Source organism: Tiliqua scincoides, chromosome 11, assembly GCF_035046505.1.
Source record: "Tiliqua scincoides isolate rTilSci1 chromosome 11, rTilSci1.hap2, whole genome shotgun sequence".
NCBI lineage: Eukaryota > Metazoa > Chordata > Lepidosauria > Squamata > Scincidae > Tiliqua > Tiliqua scincoides.
In genome coordinates this window covers 19,989,218-20,005,502 of record NC_089831.1, presented here as the reverse complement: position 1 = coordinate 20,005,502, position 16,285 = coordinate 19,989,218, and the positions used below count along the sequence as shown (strand labels likewise).

The 16,285-nt window shown below is 49.2% G+C and overlaps 1 protein-coding gene across 2 annotated transcripts in view; it reads left to right on the top strand.

Moving 5' to 3' along the window:
* Positions 1 to 1,867: 1,867 nt before the first annotated feature.
* OPCML (opioid binding protein/cell adhesion molecule like) overlaps positions 1,868 to 16,285 on the top strand; it is a 365,186-nt gene continuing 350,768 nt past the window's right edge. For both annotated transcript variants that reach the window (XM_066639282.1, XM_066639280.1), the window contains exon 1: positions 1,868 to 2,031. In XM_066639282.1, coding sequence (XP_066495379.1) covers positions 1,868 to 2,031 — 164 coding nt within the window. The remainder of the gene's footprint in view (positions 2,032 to 16,285) is intronic.

Here is a 16,285-nt window from a genome sequence, read left to right as displayed (position 1 = left end):
GCTAGAACTGAGGGGAGTCAGGAGGTGAGACTTGTACCCATTACCAATCTGCCCAGAAGGGAAGCACCATTTCAGGAGAACATTCAAAGTGGCTTTGAAACCTTTGCCTTAAATAATTCAGGATGCACCTGCCCCCCTTACCTGCGCAAGTCTGCAATCCTGTGCCCATTGGACTCTGGGGTTTAGGACTGCACTGTAATTTTCTCCATAGCAGAGATGAGTGAGGAGGGCTGGTGGAAGAAAGAGCTTGGAAGCTGTTTTTTTTTTCTCACTTGGCACCTGGGCAGAATTAGACGTACTTGTGCTGTATGTGGGTTGGGAGGGCTGCGCAACCCCCTTATGGCCTTTGTGTCCCTGGTGTCATGCCCCCCCACGCCCATTCCTCCAGATCACACTGTGTCACAAGCAGAGGAGAGCAGCACAGGGCCGGAAATAGCCAAGCAGGTCTGCCCAGATGCTCAAAAACAGATCTGACCAACCAGAGGTGGAGGGGAGAGAGAGACAGCAGAATGCCCCTTTGCCCCTTTATTTGGAGATTTGGGGAGTTTGAGTAACAGGAGGGCAGAAGGAAGGGGTTGCTTGCCTGACCTTTGGGGCTGCCTCCCTATTTTTGGATGGTGGGGGACGAGGGGCATCATTCGGCTACAACCACAGTGGTGGGGGGAGGAGGCTGTGGCGTAGCTAGAGGGGGGCAAAGCACCAGGTTTTGCAGGGAGCCTCACCGGAGCGTGCAAGCGACCCCTCCCTTTTCCAGGTGAAACAAATGCCTCTGCCCCCCCCCCCAATCTGGAGTGACTCTGAAGCGGAGGGGTCGCTTGCAGCTGCAGTGAGGCTCCCTGCAAACCTGGTGCTTTGCCCCCTCTAGCTACGCCACTGGGAGGAGGTCAGGCAGTGGGGCATGTGGTTGCACGTGGGGCCCTTCTCCCCACAGCACAGCCCTTCTTCCCAGAACTGCAGCCCTCCTGAGAAAGGCCACTGAGTTCCAGAGACAGAAGAGCCCCCTCCGGGCTGCAGCTCCTGCCTGGGGTGGGCGAGCTTCCCATGTGCAGCCCGGACCCCCCTCCTTGTCCACCAGGGGCTTCCTTCCCCCCCCCCGTGCGACCCCGAAGCAGCCCATCCCCACGGCGCCTGGCTGGCTCGGACTCCTGCTGCTGCCTGCCCCAGCCTCGGCGGAGCGGGCGGGCGCCCGGCGCCGGGAGGGTTAAGCGCGCCCCGCCGCCCGCCCGCCCGCCCGCGGTCCCGTGCGGAGCATCCCCAGCCCAGCCCAGCCCGCGCGGCCAGGGATGCAGGCGCCGCCGCTGCCATGGCAACCCCGGGCAGTCCGCGCGCGCGCCCAGCCGAGGGACCAGCGGAGATGCTCCTGGCCGGCAGGGAGCGCCGAGCGGGATGCTGAGCCAGGAGCGGCGGGCGGCAGCAGCGCGCCTGCCTTGAGTGCCAGCGCCGCGCCGCGCCGCGCCGGAGCAGGAGCGCCTGGCAGGGGCTGCGGGTGCCCTCGGCTGGCGCGCCGCTCGGGGGCAGATCGCGCAGGGAGGCGGGCGCCCCCGGCCCCCCCGCACGCCCCCGCCTCTCGCTGCCGGGGAGAGCGAGAGAGTTGCCGGTCCTCCTGCTCGGGCGGTAAACTTTTGATGCCAGCCCTGCGCCGCCGGAAAGTGGCGCCCGGAGCCGGAGGAGGAGGAGGAGGAGAAGATCCGTGACCTTCGTCTCGCTCTGCCCGGAGCTCAGCCGGCACCGGCCTCCTCCTCCTCCAGCCGACAGCCAGCGGGGCCGGGGCAGGCTCCTGGATGCCGCTGGGGAAGCCGGGCTGCCCGCGCCTGGATCTCTGCTGAGCAGCTCCGGCGCAGCCCCCTCGCGTCTACTGCAGCCCGGCATGGGGGTCGGAGGGTGCCCGGTGCCGCCCTGGCGCTGCCTGCTGGTGCTGGCTCTCAGGCTGCTCTTCCTTGTGCCCGCAGGAGTGCCCGTGCGCAGCGGAGAGACCTTCCCCAAGGCGATGGACAACGTGACCGTCAAGCAAGGAGAGAGCGCCACCCTCAGGTAGGAGCAGATGTTTTTGTGGGGGGGGCGTCTGGGGCAGGAGCAGCACCTTGCCTCTTGTGGTGGACCTGCAAGGGGGGGGGTTTGCTTGAGGTTGGCAGAGGGTAGATGTTGTCGGTGTGCTGCCTCGGAAGGAGGCTGGGCACAGATCCTGAGCCTTGCTGCTTCTCTGTGCCAGGCCGAATAGGGTTCGCTGCGATGACTCCGGAGAAGGTGGCTGGGCTGGCTGGCTGTGTCCAGAGTGGTGGTCCTGTCATGCTGTCTGCAGAGCAAGCTGGCGGACAAATTCAGCTGGCATGTAGGTCGGGGTGGGGGAAGGCAGGAGAGGCGAGGGGGGACTTTGCAGGGGACTCTGGCGCCTGGCATTTGGATTGCCAGGTTTGTGTTGCTGCCAGGGTGTGGGCCCACAAGAGACGGCAGGTGCCAGACAGTTGGCAATGGAGTTTAAGCAACAGAGAGAGCCAGCTTGAGGTGCCCGTTTTGCATTAAAGCGGCTTAAGGGAGGGAGGCAGGTACAGCCAGGGATTGTGCTTTTGGGAGCAGGAAGGTCTACATTGCATGCCACCTTCTAAGCCAGTCCGTGCTTCTAGCTGACTTCCAGGGCTGTGATGTCTCCCAGAGATCTGTGGCTTCCCACCCTCCTTTCCTTCTTCTTTTTTTTTTTTTGCCTTGATTGTTTTATAGTCTCTGCACGAATCCGTTAATATCAAATCAATCTTTTACTCCTGGGGCACCTCTTATGAATGCTGATGGACTTTTTTGTGTGCGTGTACCTTGTGCTGTGGAAATGCAGGTGGCTTATGTAGAGATGTGACACTTCTGAGCCAGTTTGGCCATCCTTTTTAAAAAAAAAAAAATTTCCTGAATGAGTTCCAGGCAGAGGCAGAATTGTCTTGCCCAGGCAAAGGAAGTGAGATTCCAGGTGTCCGAAGCATAGCAGAGGGGCCAATGGACTTCAGGGGATGATGCACTTGACTTGCCACTTTATTAGAGTTGTCAGAGATGAAGGAGATGGGTCCAGAGTGCCATCATCATCACAACCTGAAGTGCCTGCCTTGATTGTTGGGCTTTAAACACCAACTGATTCCACTGGTCAGTGAACCAAACCACATCCAGGAATGCAGAACTGGACCAAGTAGAGGATTGTGTTAGTTGTGTGGAGAAGGGACCATTGCTGAATAGTGAAGCGATTGTCTCACAGGCTCAGCCATTGGCATCCCCAGGTAGGAATGGGAAAGACCCCTGTCTGAACACCTGGAAAGCCATGGCCAGTAGTCAATACTGGGTTAGATGGGCCAAGGAGGCAGCTTTGTGCATTTGTGTCTGCCAGGACTTGACTGGTCCTCGGAATGTTGTTGGTTTACTCTGTTTAATCTGTAATCATTCTTCTTTGTCGCACCTGCTTGGAACTGTTTTAATCACTCATTCCTTGAATTGTGCAAGCAAATTGCCGTGCCAAAGCTCTTGTGATGCATATTGGTTAGTCAGCAACAGCAGGGAGGGAGGGAGGGATTTTAAAGATGAACAACATAACCCAGAACCCATGCTTAATTTCCAAAACGATGATTGCCGGGGTTCAAACCTTCATGGACTACATGGTCCTCTGACCTGACAGATACACCGTGTCTGTTGATCACAAATTTGTGGTGAACTCTGTGCATACCCTGTGGCACTTAGCCTTAGCTTTGGCAGAAATTTCCAAACTGACTCGAGACCATGCTTTGATTTCCATTCCCTGTCTTCTAATTCTGTGCCCTGTCTGTCTACCTGCCAAATTAAAAAGCGTTCTAGACTCCAGCAGGCTGGACTGGTGGCATTTCCAGAAAGTTCTTTCTGGGCAAACGAGAACAGAGAGCCACAGCAACAGCTTATCTGTACGTGCCATGTCACCCGTCAGCATCTGGCTCACTAAAGAGAAGGCAGCCGCATTCCTATGACCAGTTACCTGAATTAATGGACTCACACCGAGGAAACCTGTCTGATATAACTATTAGGCTTAGAGGCATATCTACAAGACAGACTTAAATTGGTTGAATAGTTCTTTAGGAAATCCCGGAAACCATGCTTTGGGTGGGGTGGGGGGGGGAAGCTGAGGGCTGCAAATGTTGAATTCTCTGCACTTTCACCAAACTGCAGTTGCAAGGATTCTGGGGGGAAAATAAGATGGTTAAACTAACATGAATCCAATATCAGCTGGAATCGTAAATAGGACCCTGTAGGCTTCTCTTGCTGCAGATGATGAGTGAGTTGGAGAAGGCCACTTCAGGTTCTCAAATAGATGTGAAGGCCGGAGCATAAGAAAATAACAAGCCTACGCTGCCTCAGAGAGGAGCAAGTGTTGGAGGCCTCATTCCGTTCTCAATGGGCCATTTGTTGGACCTCCCAGCTGCTTGGTAGTCATTTATCTCCCCGTTTTGCTGGGACAGAGAGACTCATTGGGGCAGGCAGACAAATCACACTCAGCCATTCATGTAGGAGCCGTCGTATCCTCTGCCCTTTCCAAAAGTATGGTACGAAGTATTCCCTGTTCTGACTGCTTAGAGGAAGGTGATTAAACTGCAAATCTGAAACAGAGAGACGGATAGGCAATGCACTGCACTCTGGAGATGGGGAGGGAGTGGCTTTTAGGGCTGAGGCTGGAGCACAGATTCCCAGTTCTGAAATAACAGTTTTGTTCATTGATTTTTGCACTTGTTCAGCAGCCATTAACAAGCTTCCCACTTAGGCTGGAGACAGATGATATGGTTTTTCTTTTGTTTTGTTGTAAAGAATTGAGGGAGGTTTGGAAGAGAGATTGTTGCCCATATGATTATTTCTGCCCCAGTTTTTCTGGTAATAGGTTTTGCGGGTTGTTTTTCAAAACCTGCCGAACCTATTTGATTTGCAGACATCACAGGGTAAAAAAAAAAGTGCCTGTACACATCACTGGAAGCAATGTCTTCCTTGAAGCACTACCAGCTCCCTGAAAGGTTTCTTATGGTCATCAGACAGAGACAGTCTTGATTCTGGCCATGACACCAGCGGTGGCATCAGGGCTCAGCTTGGTTTGATTCTGGTAGGAGGCCCACACACACACACACAACAGGGTGCAGACCTGGCCAGGCTTGTCCATGAATCCTCACTCAGTGCTGGTGAAGCAAGTGGGTACTGTGGCATTGCCCCAGAGTATCCTGCAACCTGGTGCCGGTTCTAACATGATTGTTCCTCATGCTGTGATTTGTTAGGTTAACTTTTTCAGGCCTGTATTTGGTTCTCTTCCTGGTCACCAGTGTTGGCCACTAGCCTGTTTTTATCTGAGGTCACATGCTGTGTGTATGTGTGTTTGAAACCCACTTAAAAACCTCAGTACCATCAACTTTTGAAATAATGGTGATTTCGAATTGTAGAGCAATTCCTTCCTCCATTCCCATGGCAGTAATGAAGAAGAATCCTCTTTTCTAAATGAAACGCAGGGCCAGACAATTTATCCATCTAGCTCAGTATTGCTGACAGCAGTGTCCCAGGATTCTGGGCATGATTATTCTGCTACCCTACCTGAAGATGTCAGAGGATAACCCTGGGATCTCCTGAATGCAAAGCAATGGCCAGCCGCTGAGCTTATAGCCGCCACCCCCACCCCCAAATGCATGGTTGTTAAACCTATTACAACTCTGCATTCAGGGTTGATTTGAATATATTGCAATACTGGCTCTGGTTTGTGTCATACCCAGCTGAAGTTGAAGGGTGAATAGGATGAAGGAATATATGCCTAATAAAGGTTTGTTGTTTGTTGTATGTTTAGGATGAAGGAAGTCTGTAACCTGAAATTCTAGTGCTGCAATCCTGTACTAAACTTTCTAGGAGTAAGCCCCGTTGAACATAATCACCCAATTTACTTGTGTAGGTCACAGTGGTAGGGTGGGCAGAATATCCCTGGCATCTCCAGGTAGAGTTGGGGAAACAACCTTGCTGGAACTGGTGGAGAGCCCCTGCTGGTCCGCATAATACTCAGCTCAATGGGACGAAATGGCCTGATTCCATACAATGCCACTTCCTATGGGGTAAGGTTGCCTTCTTGACTGGTGTGTCCAGTAACTCCATGAATTCTCTCTCTTAGTAGAAGCCAGGTGGTGGTGGTGTAAAGGCTGCACCTCTCTCTGTTGAAGCTTGCCAACTCTATTTCACCAGCCTCTTGTTCAGCTGTTTGAGTTGTGGCCATTAAATGGTTGATATTGATGATCACCCCGTGAGGAGGAGCTTGGCATGCTGATTTTGTTCTAGTTGCTCTTTTGTTCTAGTTACTCTAGTTAGCCAAGATCTTAATGTCACAAGAGCATACCAGGGCGGTGGCTCTTCTGTTCCGTGGGCAACCTCTGAGGTCTGCTGCAGGCATGGGAGTCCTTTGCAGGAACTGGAAACTGAACTTGGTATGCAACATTTGGCAAAAGGATAGCGCTACTTATTTTGCATTTTCAGAGGCATCTCCAGTTTGAAAAGAATGCTCAGGTACTAGGACTAGGGAATACGGGTTGTTGTGACTGTGGGGCGGGGGGGGGGGAGAGGAGAGGAGAGAGAGAGAGAGAGAGAGAGAGAGAGAGAGAGACTGCCATTCCAAGTAGGTAATCTTGGCTCTTGGCAGTCTGGTTCTGTAGAAAGAAGCTTGTTAAAGCAATATCTTGTGTTTAAAAAGACTGGCCACTGATCAAATTCTAAATGGAGAGGTCCCAAGCCACAAACCATCCTGGAGGCATGTAGTCTGCCCTAGAAATGGCTTAATCCCAAATGTCTGATCATCACTTGTGAACCAAGAAGAAAAGACACAATGTGCACACGCAGACATGCATTATTTTTTTATTACTTGCCCTGTTCTATGGCTGAACTTTGACCAAGGTTAAACTCTGGACAAGGTAACCTCTGTTTAAGGTATTACAACCTCTAGACCATTGAACCAAGGTGTGACATCCTCTAGACCAGGGGTGCCCAAACCCCGGCCCGGGGACCACTTGCGGCCCTCAAGGCCTCTCTATGGCCTCAGGGAAGGCCTCAGGGAGCCCCTAGCCTCCAATGAGCCTCTGGCCCTCCGGAGATTTGTTGGAGCCCACACTGGCCCAATGCAACTGCTCTCAGTGTGAGGGCAACTGTTTGGCCTCTCGAGTAAGCTGTGGGATGAGGGCTTCCTCCATTGCTTGTTGTTTCACGTCTGTGATGCAGTAGCAGCAGGAAAGGAAAGGCCAGCCTTGCTTTGCGCAAGGCCTTTTATAGGCCTTGAACTACTCCAAGACCTTCATTCAGTCATATAAGTTCATCTTTAATATATTCGTTTATGTAAATTTATTCAAATTTGAAATGTAAATTAATTTGGCCCCCAACATAGTGTCAGAGAGATGATGTGGCCCTCCTGTCAAAAACTTTGGACACCCCTGCTCTAGACCATCGGTAATACCACTGCAGTTGGTAATCAGAGACAGACTGCCACTAAACCTGGAGGTATTATAGCGCGTACACATCCTGACTGGTAGCCATTGATGGAGCTGCATTGGGGGAAGGACCCAGTGTGCGATTAATCTGTGGAACTCCTTACCACAGGATGTGGTGATGACACCTAGTCTAGACGCCTTTAAAAAGGAATTGGACAGGAGAAGCGCATCACAGTTATAGTGGGTATATGCAAACTCCTGCTTTCAGTTTCTGAATGCCAGATACAAGGGAGTGGCAACAGGGTACAGGTATCTTGTTGTTTTATGTGCTTCCAGAAGTTTCTGGTGGGCCACTGTGAGATACAGGAAGCTGGATCCGATGGGCAAGAGTTTGACTGATTGACTGCTGGAGAGGGGGAGGGAATGGTTAAATACTTGGTAATTTATTTTGTGTGATATCAGTGTTGTTTCCTGCCACCACAAACCTCAATGGACCCTTCGCCTCTCTTGATTCTGACACAGACTGTCATAGACAGTGCAGGTTTTCATTTGAATAATTTCTTTAACTTTGGTAGGATTGTTTGGTCAAAGTTCGAGATCCCCTCCTGCTGGCCTCCTTCCTGATGATCCAGCTTAGTTCTTAGCATTTTATGTGCCTTGGTTCTGATCAGACACCATTGTTTAATATCCTGTCTTTAGTTAATGGAAGGGGTAGACTTGGGGGGTATGTGCTATGGGGTGTCTTGCTCTCAGGTGGGGCAGCCAAGTGTGCAGTCCAGAAGTGGAGAGGGGAAGCCTTATAGCCCTTTTAAGAAGAAAATACAATTAAAAATCAGTTTTGTTGAACGACAACAACAGATGGTTCATGAAATGGTAGAGCATTTATGCAGGCAGGAGTCTTGGTGGCATTCAGATGTATTTTTTAAAGGAGTCCTCCTGATTTAAAGCCCAATCCTGAGCTCAGCGCACCGGTTTACAGCTGACACGCACCGTTGCAAACCTGCCATAAAGCCGGATCCAAAGTCCTGTTTTGGACTGACACGGGACTCTTCAATTCTGCACAGGCCCAAAAGTCCCCTTCTCCCAAGGAAGTGGCTGCGGCCACCATTTTGGTGCCGCAGCAGCCCTGCACGCTGGGCAGCTCGGGATTGGGCTGCCTGCGTGGTATAGTCTGGGAGCACTCAGCCTCTAACCCCGTTATAGTGGTTTTTCAACAAATTCATAAAATGGAGCCAGTGTGGGGGAGGAAGGGAGGAAAGGAGCTTGTTGCTTGTTCCTCATGATATCAGTCATCCAAACACATTGCATTCTAGAAGGGCCAAAGCAACAGAGCCACTACGTGAAAGACACTGGACTGCCCCAGCAACAACTCCTTGTAATTTCAGTGGAGGGCAAAGGTGATAACAACTTGGAGGGAGATATTTGTGGTCTTCCCTTACCTCCTTCTCAGTGTCTGGAAAGGACCTGTGCCTTTTGTTTTTTTAATTCCAAAAGTTCAGAGGCAACATTTTCTCTTCTTCCCTCGATGCATTTCAGGTTGCAATCTCAGGTTTTTGCCAGCAGATGGCAAACGCTAATTTGCTTTTTTTCTCTCTCTCTCTGTCTGAACTGCCCTTTGTCATACCCTTAAACTGTGATGTTCAGTAGCTAGACTAAAGAATATGCACTTGTTATACACAAGGAGGGGAAAATGTGACTTTGACTTTCTTGCTCAGCCTTCCTATAAGAAGTTTTTATAGACTTTTCAGTACAATTGCTAGATGACCTTGCTACTTTCTGGTTGTTATTAAACCCCTTTGAAGCAGACAGGTGTCTGCTGTTCTTCCACTGTCCCCCTCTGTCTCGTTCAATCAATAATCCCTCAATTACGTCTGTTTCCTCAGTTTCCCCATTGGTAGCATACATCTCCCTTTACCGCTTAACTACCTTTCTGTGTCCTCTTTTTCACCAGCATTTCAATTTCATTCCCAATTTGCCTCCCTTCCCTTCCCTCCCCCTCTGTTCTTGCTCTGTGCTCAGCCACTGCATCTCTGCCCAGCAAGCCTGACACCTTTCCATGATAGCTGTTGGCATCCTTTAGTCTCGGAAGACTATGGTGTCACGCTCTGAATGGTGGCTCTGGAACAGTGTCCTCTCCAGTATGCGAAGCCTGGGTAAAGTAGGTATGGAGGATAGGCTGTTACCCATGCAGCAAATCCCCCCTCTCCACGTCGCTGAAATGGTCCAATGGAAAGGCAGAAGCCAATACGGTTGGTTCCAGTGGCGTCGCAGGAGTTGCCAGGACGTGACTGTGTTCAGCCATGAACTGCCTCAGGGACTCCAGCTCCGGATTTTGCCTCGAGGTTGACTCCTGAAGCCTTTTCCTTAACTGGATGTAGCCACAAGGCAGTGGAGGTTTGGGATCAGAGTTTTCCTTCTCTCAGATGAGCTGCCTTCCCAGGCTGACGAGCCCCATCTACCCGGTGGCTGTTTAGTCGCCTCTTACAACAAGTACAGCCAAACTGAGGGCCTATTCTTATCCCCAGCCCCCAGGGGAGGCTGATTTCCATGATAACTTATTGCCAAATAATCTCTTTGTCAATTAGTCTTTTCTGTAGCATTGAGAACTTCTGATTCCAAAGTTTCTAGTTCCTGAGGGTGGGGGGTATGTATCAACTGCCATGTTTGGAAGGGGCAATCCCTGATTTTGTGCATAGCTGTCTCATATGATGAGCTGCCAAGGTGATATCAGATTGGAGCACCTTCCTGCACAATAAGTGGTGCACAGGTACTGAAATGACCTCTACCCGGTTCTCCCCAACATAAAAGGCTACAGAGACTTCCTGTTGGAGCTGCAACTGTGCCTGGGCACGGATAGTCTTTCTTCGTTCTCAGCTTGTTCTATACCCCAGCTTATTTTCTTGGCTTGTTGCCTCTACCTCATACTTTTGAAACCCTCTACTCTAGTGACGTGCGGTGAAGTGAATGGCTGGGGAGGTACTTACTGTGGTGCTGCAAGGCATTCTGGAGGCTACTGAGAAGCCGCAGTGCCTGCACAATCACAACAGAGGCTGAGCTCTTGCTGCCACAGGTCTAGTCTCTCCCATACTCCATCTGTATAGTTATGAGCATGTGCCTGTTACTGTATAGGGAAAGAGAATGTGGTCAGTCAGGGATTTAATCTAGGTGACAAGAGGAGGAACCATGACAGAATTTGTGGGTTGTCAGGGTGAAAACTGATAGAACATGGCTGTAGTTTTCGGTCTGTCCCCCAGATCTCAAACATGGTGACTTGTTAGTCCAGTTGCACTGATCAGATGGGTTAAATACGGATTGGTTGGCATAATATTTAATAATAAGAGTTAGTAGTTGCATAGCATTTTGAGTGTGCAAAAGTTTAATATATTTTCTCTTGATTATGTCCTCACGACAACCCTATAAGAAGTATTATTATTCCGTCAATAATTGTATTGCAGAAGATTAAGAGGGAATGACTTGCTTAATGCCCCCCTTGTGGGATCATGGTAGAGGTGAGATTCGAATCAAGAAAGTCCTGATTTGCAATGCCATCTCACTGCTTTCTTTAATTTGTGCCAAGCAGACCTTACTGCCTAAAAGGTCTCTCTGCTCCCTCCAACAGAAATGATGCCTGGTACACTTCAGTTAATCAGATTTTAACTCTACTGACCTCTTAGAGAAGAGCTGAAAGAAGAGAGACTGAGATGTTCCCTGCCTCTTTCCTCCATATATATATATATGTTGGTTGCCTCCAGCAGTTTCCTTGGATGCCGTGACATCTCGTTGTGGTGGATTTTTAAATGACCCAAACACTCATATGGCGGAGATGGGGTGCATCAAATCTCCAGCTGACAGGGCAGCAGAATGCAAGATTCTGGGGGAAGGCATACTTCTGTGTGTGTGTGTGTGTGTGTGTGTGTGTGTGTGTGCCTTGATCGTGTGTGTCTTGATCCTATTAACACTATACAACAACGGGTTGCCTAATTGTGCCCTAATGGTGCTCCAGAAGTACTTTGATGTGCCTTGATAGTAGCATGTTACATACAGCAGTATCCTATGCATTGGACATTATAATTCTAAAGAATGGAACATATACATGCACCTTAGGCCACCCCAAAGACTGAATTCATAATCTATAAAGCAGCAGTTCTCAAACCTTCTAGCACTGGGACCCACTTTTTAGAATGACAATCTGTTGGTAACCACCGGAAGTGATGTCATTCACTGGGAAGTGATGTCATGACCAGAAGTGACATCATCAATTTAGCTTCAAACCTAAGCCACGATCAGCCCAAGGTCCCATTACACAGTGCACTTGTGCTGTTATTTTGCATAGCTTGGAATTCAAACATTCCAGCTTGGAAGTTGAAGCAGGATGCAAATTTGGATCCTTCTCCAACCACACAGCCCTCCCTTCTTTCCAGCATCCCAGCTTCCCACTTATTCAGGGCAAAGCACCAGGCCTCTCCCCCACAGGGAGCCTGCCCTGTCCAGCAGCTCTGTAAGCTGTATTTTCAGCTCTGTCTTTTCAATGGCAGCTGATCTAGGTGCTATGTGACCCACCTGAAATTGGCTTGCGACCCACCTAGTGGCTTCCGACCCACAGTTTTAGAAATGCTGCTGTAAAGGCTTTCTCCCTCACTTGTCTGAGCCTCAGATCAGTTTTGGCTGAGTAACTTGCCACATTGCTCACGCACTGGAGTGTAAGATCCTTCAGTGCAGTAAGTAAAAGAGAAGAGTGTTAGAACAATAAAGAGCCATTTGAGCCTTTCTCCTTTGTTCCATAGTCTGCTGTGCTGCTTGCAAGTGAGCAGCTGCAATGATTCACATAAGAGCTCTGGATACCTCCTAAGCAGAGATCAACCAACCTGGAACAGGCTTGTGAACGCAGCCCTGCAATTGCAATCTGGAGCTTAAAACTCGCAAGGGTCAGAAGTTCAGTTTTCTTTCCTTCAGCACAAAGACTTGCTTAGATCAGTGTCCTCTCTCTGGAGATAGTCTGCCCAGGTTCTGCTTTCAAGGACAATGATTGTCAGCCTTGCTGGGTGTTCCCTAAAGAGTGAGGGTCCAATCCTGTCCAACTTTCCAGCTCTGTGTAGCCACAATGCAGTAAGGGAACACTCGTTCTCACACCTTGAGAAGGCCCCAGGGGCTGCCCCTCTACCACAGGATGTAGCACACACCCCACTAGTGCAACTGCATCAGCACTGGAAAATTGGATAGGATTGGGCCCTGACATGCCTCAGTCAAGCCATTATTCTAACATTCTTTTTGCAATTAGTAGTTCCGTGTTTCCATCAGGAACTAAGAGGAAGTGCACAGTTCTTCCTGAACTTTCAACATTCTCTTTGGCAGTAACGGTAGCTTTGGATGCAGAAGATCACCAGTTGTATCTTCAGATAACACTGGGAAAGACCCTTGTCTGAAACCCTGGAGCATGGTTACCAGTCAGCTTAGGTAATATCAAACTAGATAGACCTATGACCTGACCTGGCACAAGCTGGTTTCCTACACAATCCTCAGGATGAGCATAGCTTATGTGAAGGTATTTTAGGCCTTCTTCACGCAGTTTTATCTCTAGGTAGCTGGGTTGCATTCTGAACATCCCAGTGCAGTTTTGTAAAAGAAAGACTATAATTTTTTAAAGATTAATATTAAAGGAAAGAAGAGTGAGAGAGAATGCACTTACTCAGATGCAATTGGTTTAAGAAATGCCAAATATCATAGAAGATCATACAGTTCAATCACAAAGATCATTGATAAATCAACATTTATCACTAAATTTGTCATTCCAGAAGGAGATAAGAACATAAGAACAGCCCCACTTGATCAGGCCATAGGCCCATCCAGTCCAGCTTCCTGTATCTCATAACGGCCCACAAAATGCCCCAGGGAGCACACCAGATAACAAGAGACCTGCATCCTGGCGCCCTCCCTTGCATCTGGCATTCTGATACATAGCCCATTTCTAAAATCAGGAGGTTGCACATACACATCATGGCTTGTAACCTGTAATGGATTTTTCCTCCAGAAACTTGTCCAATCCTCTTTTAAAGGCATCCAGGCCAGATGCCATCACCACATCCTGAGGCAAGGAGTTCCACAGACCAACCACACGCTAAATAAAGAAATATTTTCTTTTGTCTGTCCTAACTCTCCCAACACTCAATTTTAGCAGACGTCCCCTGGTTCTGGTGTTATGTGAGAGTGTAAAGAGCATCTCCCTATCCGCTCTGTCCATCCCCTGCATAATTTTGTATGTCTCAATCATGTCCCCCCTCAGGCGTCTCTTTTCTAAGCTGAAGAGGCCCAAACGCCGTAGCCTTTCCTTGTAAGGAAGGTGCCCCAGCCCCGTAATAATAAAGGCGTCCAGGCCAGACGCCATCACCACATCCTGTGGCAAGGAGTTGCACAGACCAGCCACACGCTGAGTAAAGAAATATTTTCTTTTGTCTGTTCTAACTCTCCCAACACTCAATTTTAGTGGATGTCCCCTGGTTCTGGTGTTATGCGAGAGTGTAAAGAGCATCTCTCTATCCACTTTATTCTTCCCCTGCATAATTTTGTATGTCTCAATCATGTCCCCCCTCAGGCGCCTCTTTTCTAGGCTGAAGAGGCCCAAATGCCGTAGCCTTTCCTCATAAGGAACGTGCCCCAACCCAGTAATCATCTTAGTTGCTCTCTTTTGCACCTTTTCCATTTCCACTGTATCCTTTTTGAGATGTGGAGACCAGAACTGGACACAATACTCCAGCTGTGGTCTTACCATCGATTTGTACAACGGCATTATAATATTAGCCGTCTTGTTCTCAATACCTTTTCTAATGATCCCAAGCATAGAATTAGCCTTCTTTACTGCTGCCGCACATTGGGTCAACACTTTCATCGACCTCTCCACCACCACCCCAAGATCTCTCTCCTGATCTGTCACAGACAGCTCAGAACCCATCAGCCTATATGTGAAGTTTGATTTTTTGCCCCAATGTGCATGACTTTACACTTACTGACATTGAAACGCATCTGCCATTTTGCTGCCCATTCTGCCAGTTTGGAGAGATCCTTCTGGAGCGCCTCACAATCACTTCTGGTCTTCACCACTCTGAAAAGTTTGGTGTCGCCTGCAAACTTAGCCACATCACTGCTCACCCCTGTCTCCAGGTCATTTATGAAGAGGTTGAAAAGCACCGGTCCCAGGACAGATCCTTGGGGCACACCGCTTTTCACCTCTCTCCATTGTGAAAATTGCCCATTGCCACCCACTCTCTGTTTCCTGGTCTTCAACCAGTTCTCAATCCAGGAGAGGACCTGCCCTCTAATTCCCTGACTGTGGAGTTTTTTTCAGTAGCCTTTGGTGAGGGACCATGTCGAATGCCTTCAGAAAGTCTAGATATATAATGTCCATGGGTTCTCCCGCATCCACATGCCTGTTGACCTTTTCAAAGAATTCTAAAAGGTTTGTGAGGCAAGACTTACCCTTACAGAAGCCAGGCTGATTCTCCCTCAGCAAGGCCTGTTCATCTATGTGTTTTGAGACCCTATCTTTGATGAGGCATTCCACCATCTTACCCGGTATAGATGTTAGGCCTATAGTTTCCTGGGTCACCCCTCCTTCCCTTTTTAAAGATCGGTGTGACATTTGCTATCCTCCAATCCTCTGGCATCGTGGCCATTTTGAGGGACAAGTTGCATATTTTAGTCAAGAGCTCAGCAATTTCATTCTTCAATTCCTTAATAACTCTTGGGTGGATGCCATCCGGGCCCAATTGATCTTAAATTTATCTTATTGATCTTTAATTCATCAATGAGGTCTGAAACAATGAGGTCTTCTCTTTTCACCTCTATCTGACATAATTCCTTGGTCAGGAGGAGCCGTTCGGGCAGCGGTATCTGCCCGAGGTCTTCTGCCATGAAGACAGATGCAAAGAACTCATACAATTTCTCTGTCATCTCTAAGTCTCCTTTTATCTCCCCTTTCCCTCCCTCACTATCCAGAGGGCCAACTGCTTCTCTGGCGGGTTTCCTGCTTCTAACATATTTGAAGATGCTTTTATTATTCCCCTTAATGCTGCTGGCCATGCGTTCCACATAGTCCCTCTTGGCCTCCCGTATCACCTTCTTACATTTCTTTTGCCACAGTTTATGTTCCTTTTTATTCTCCTCATTAGGGCAAGACTTCCATTTACGGAAGGAAGCTTCCTTGCCCTTTATGGCCTCTCTAACTTGGCTGGTTAGCCATGCGGGCACCCTCCTGGACTTAGCTGAGCCCTTCTTCCTTTGTGGTATACACCTCTGCTGGACCTCTATTACTGTTGTTTTAAGCAGCCTCCATGCACTCTGGAGAGATTGGACTCTTTTTACCTTCCCTTTCAACCTCCTCCTAACCAGCCTCCTCATTTGAGGGAAATCCGCCCGTCGGAAGTCAAGGGTTTTTGTGAGAGATTTGCCCAGTATTCTTCCCCCGATGTGCACGTCAAAACAGATTGCAGCATGATCACTGTTCCCCAATGGCTCAGTAACATTGACATCTATAACCAGGTCCTGAGTACCACACAATATTAAATCCAGAGTCACCTGTCCTCTGGTGGGCTCCATGACTAGCTGCTCTAAGGCACAGTCATTTAGCATGTCAAGGAATCCGGTCTCCTTTTCGTGACCAAAACACAAATTGACCCAGTCAATATGAGGATAATTGAAGTTCCCCATGATTACAACCTTGTCCCTCCTTGAAACCTCCCTGATCTGTTTCCTGATTTCATGGTCCCCTTCCAGTTTCTGGTCTGGAGGACGATAGTATGCCCCCAGTATTACATCGCTCCTCAGGCCTGGTAATTTAACCCACAGAGATTCTATGGTGGAGTCGG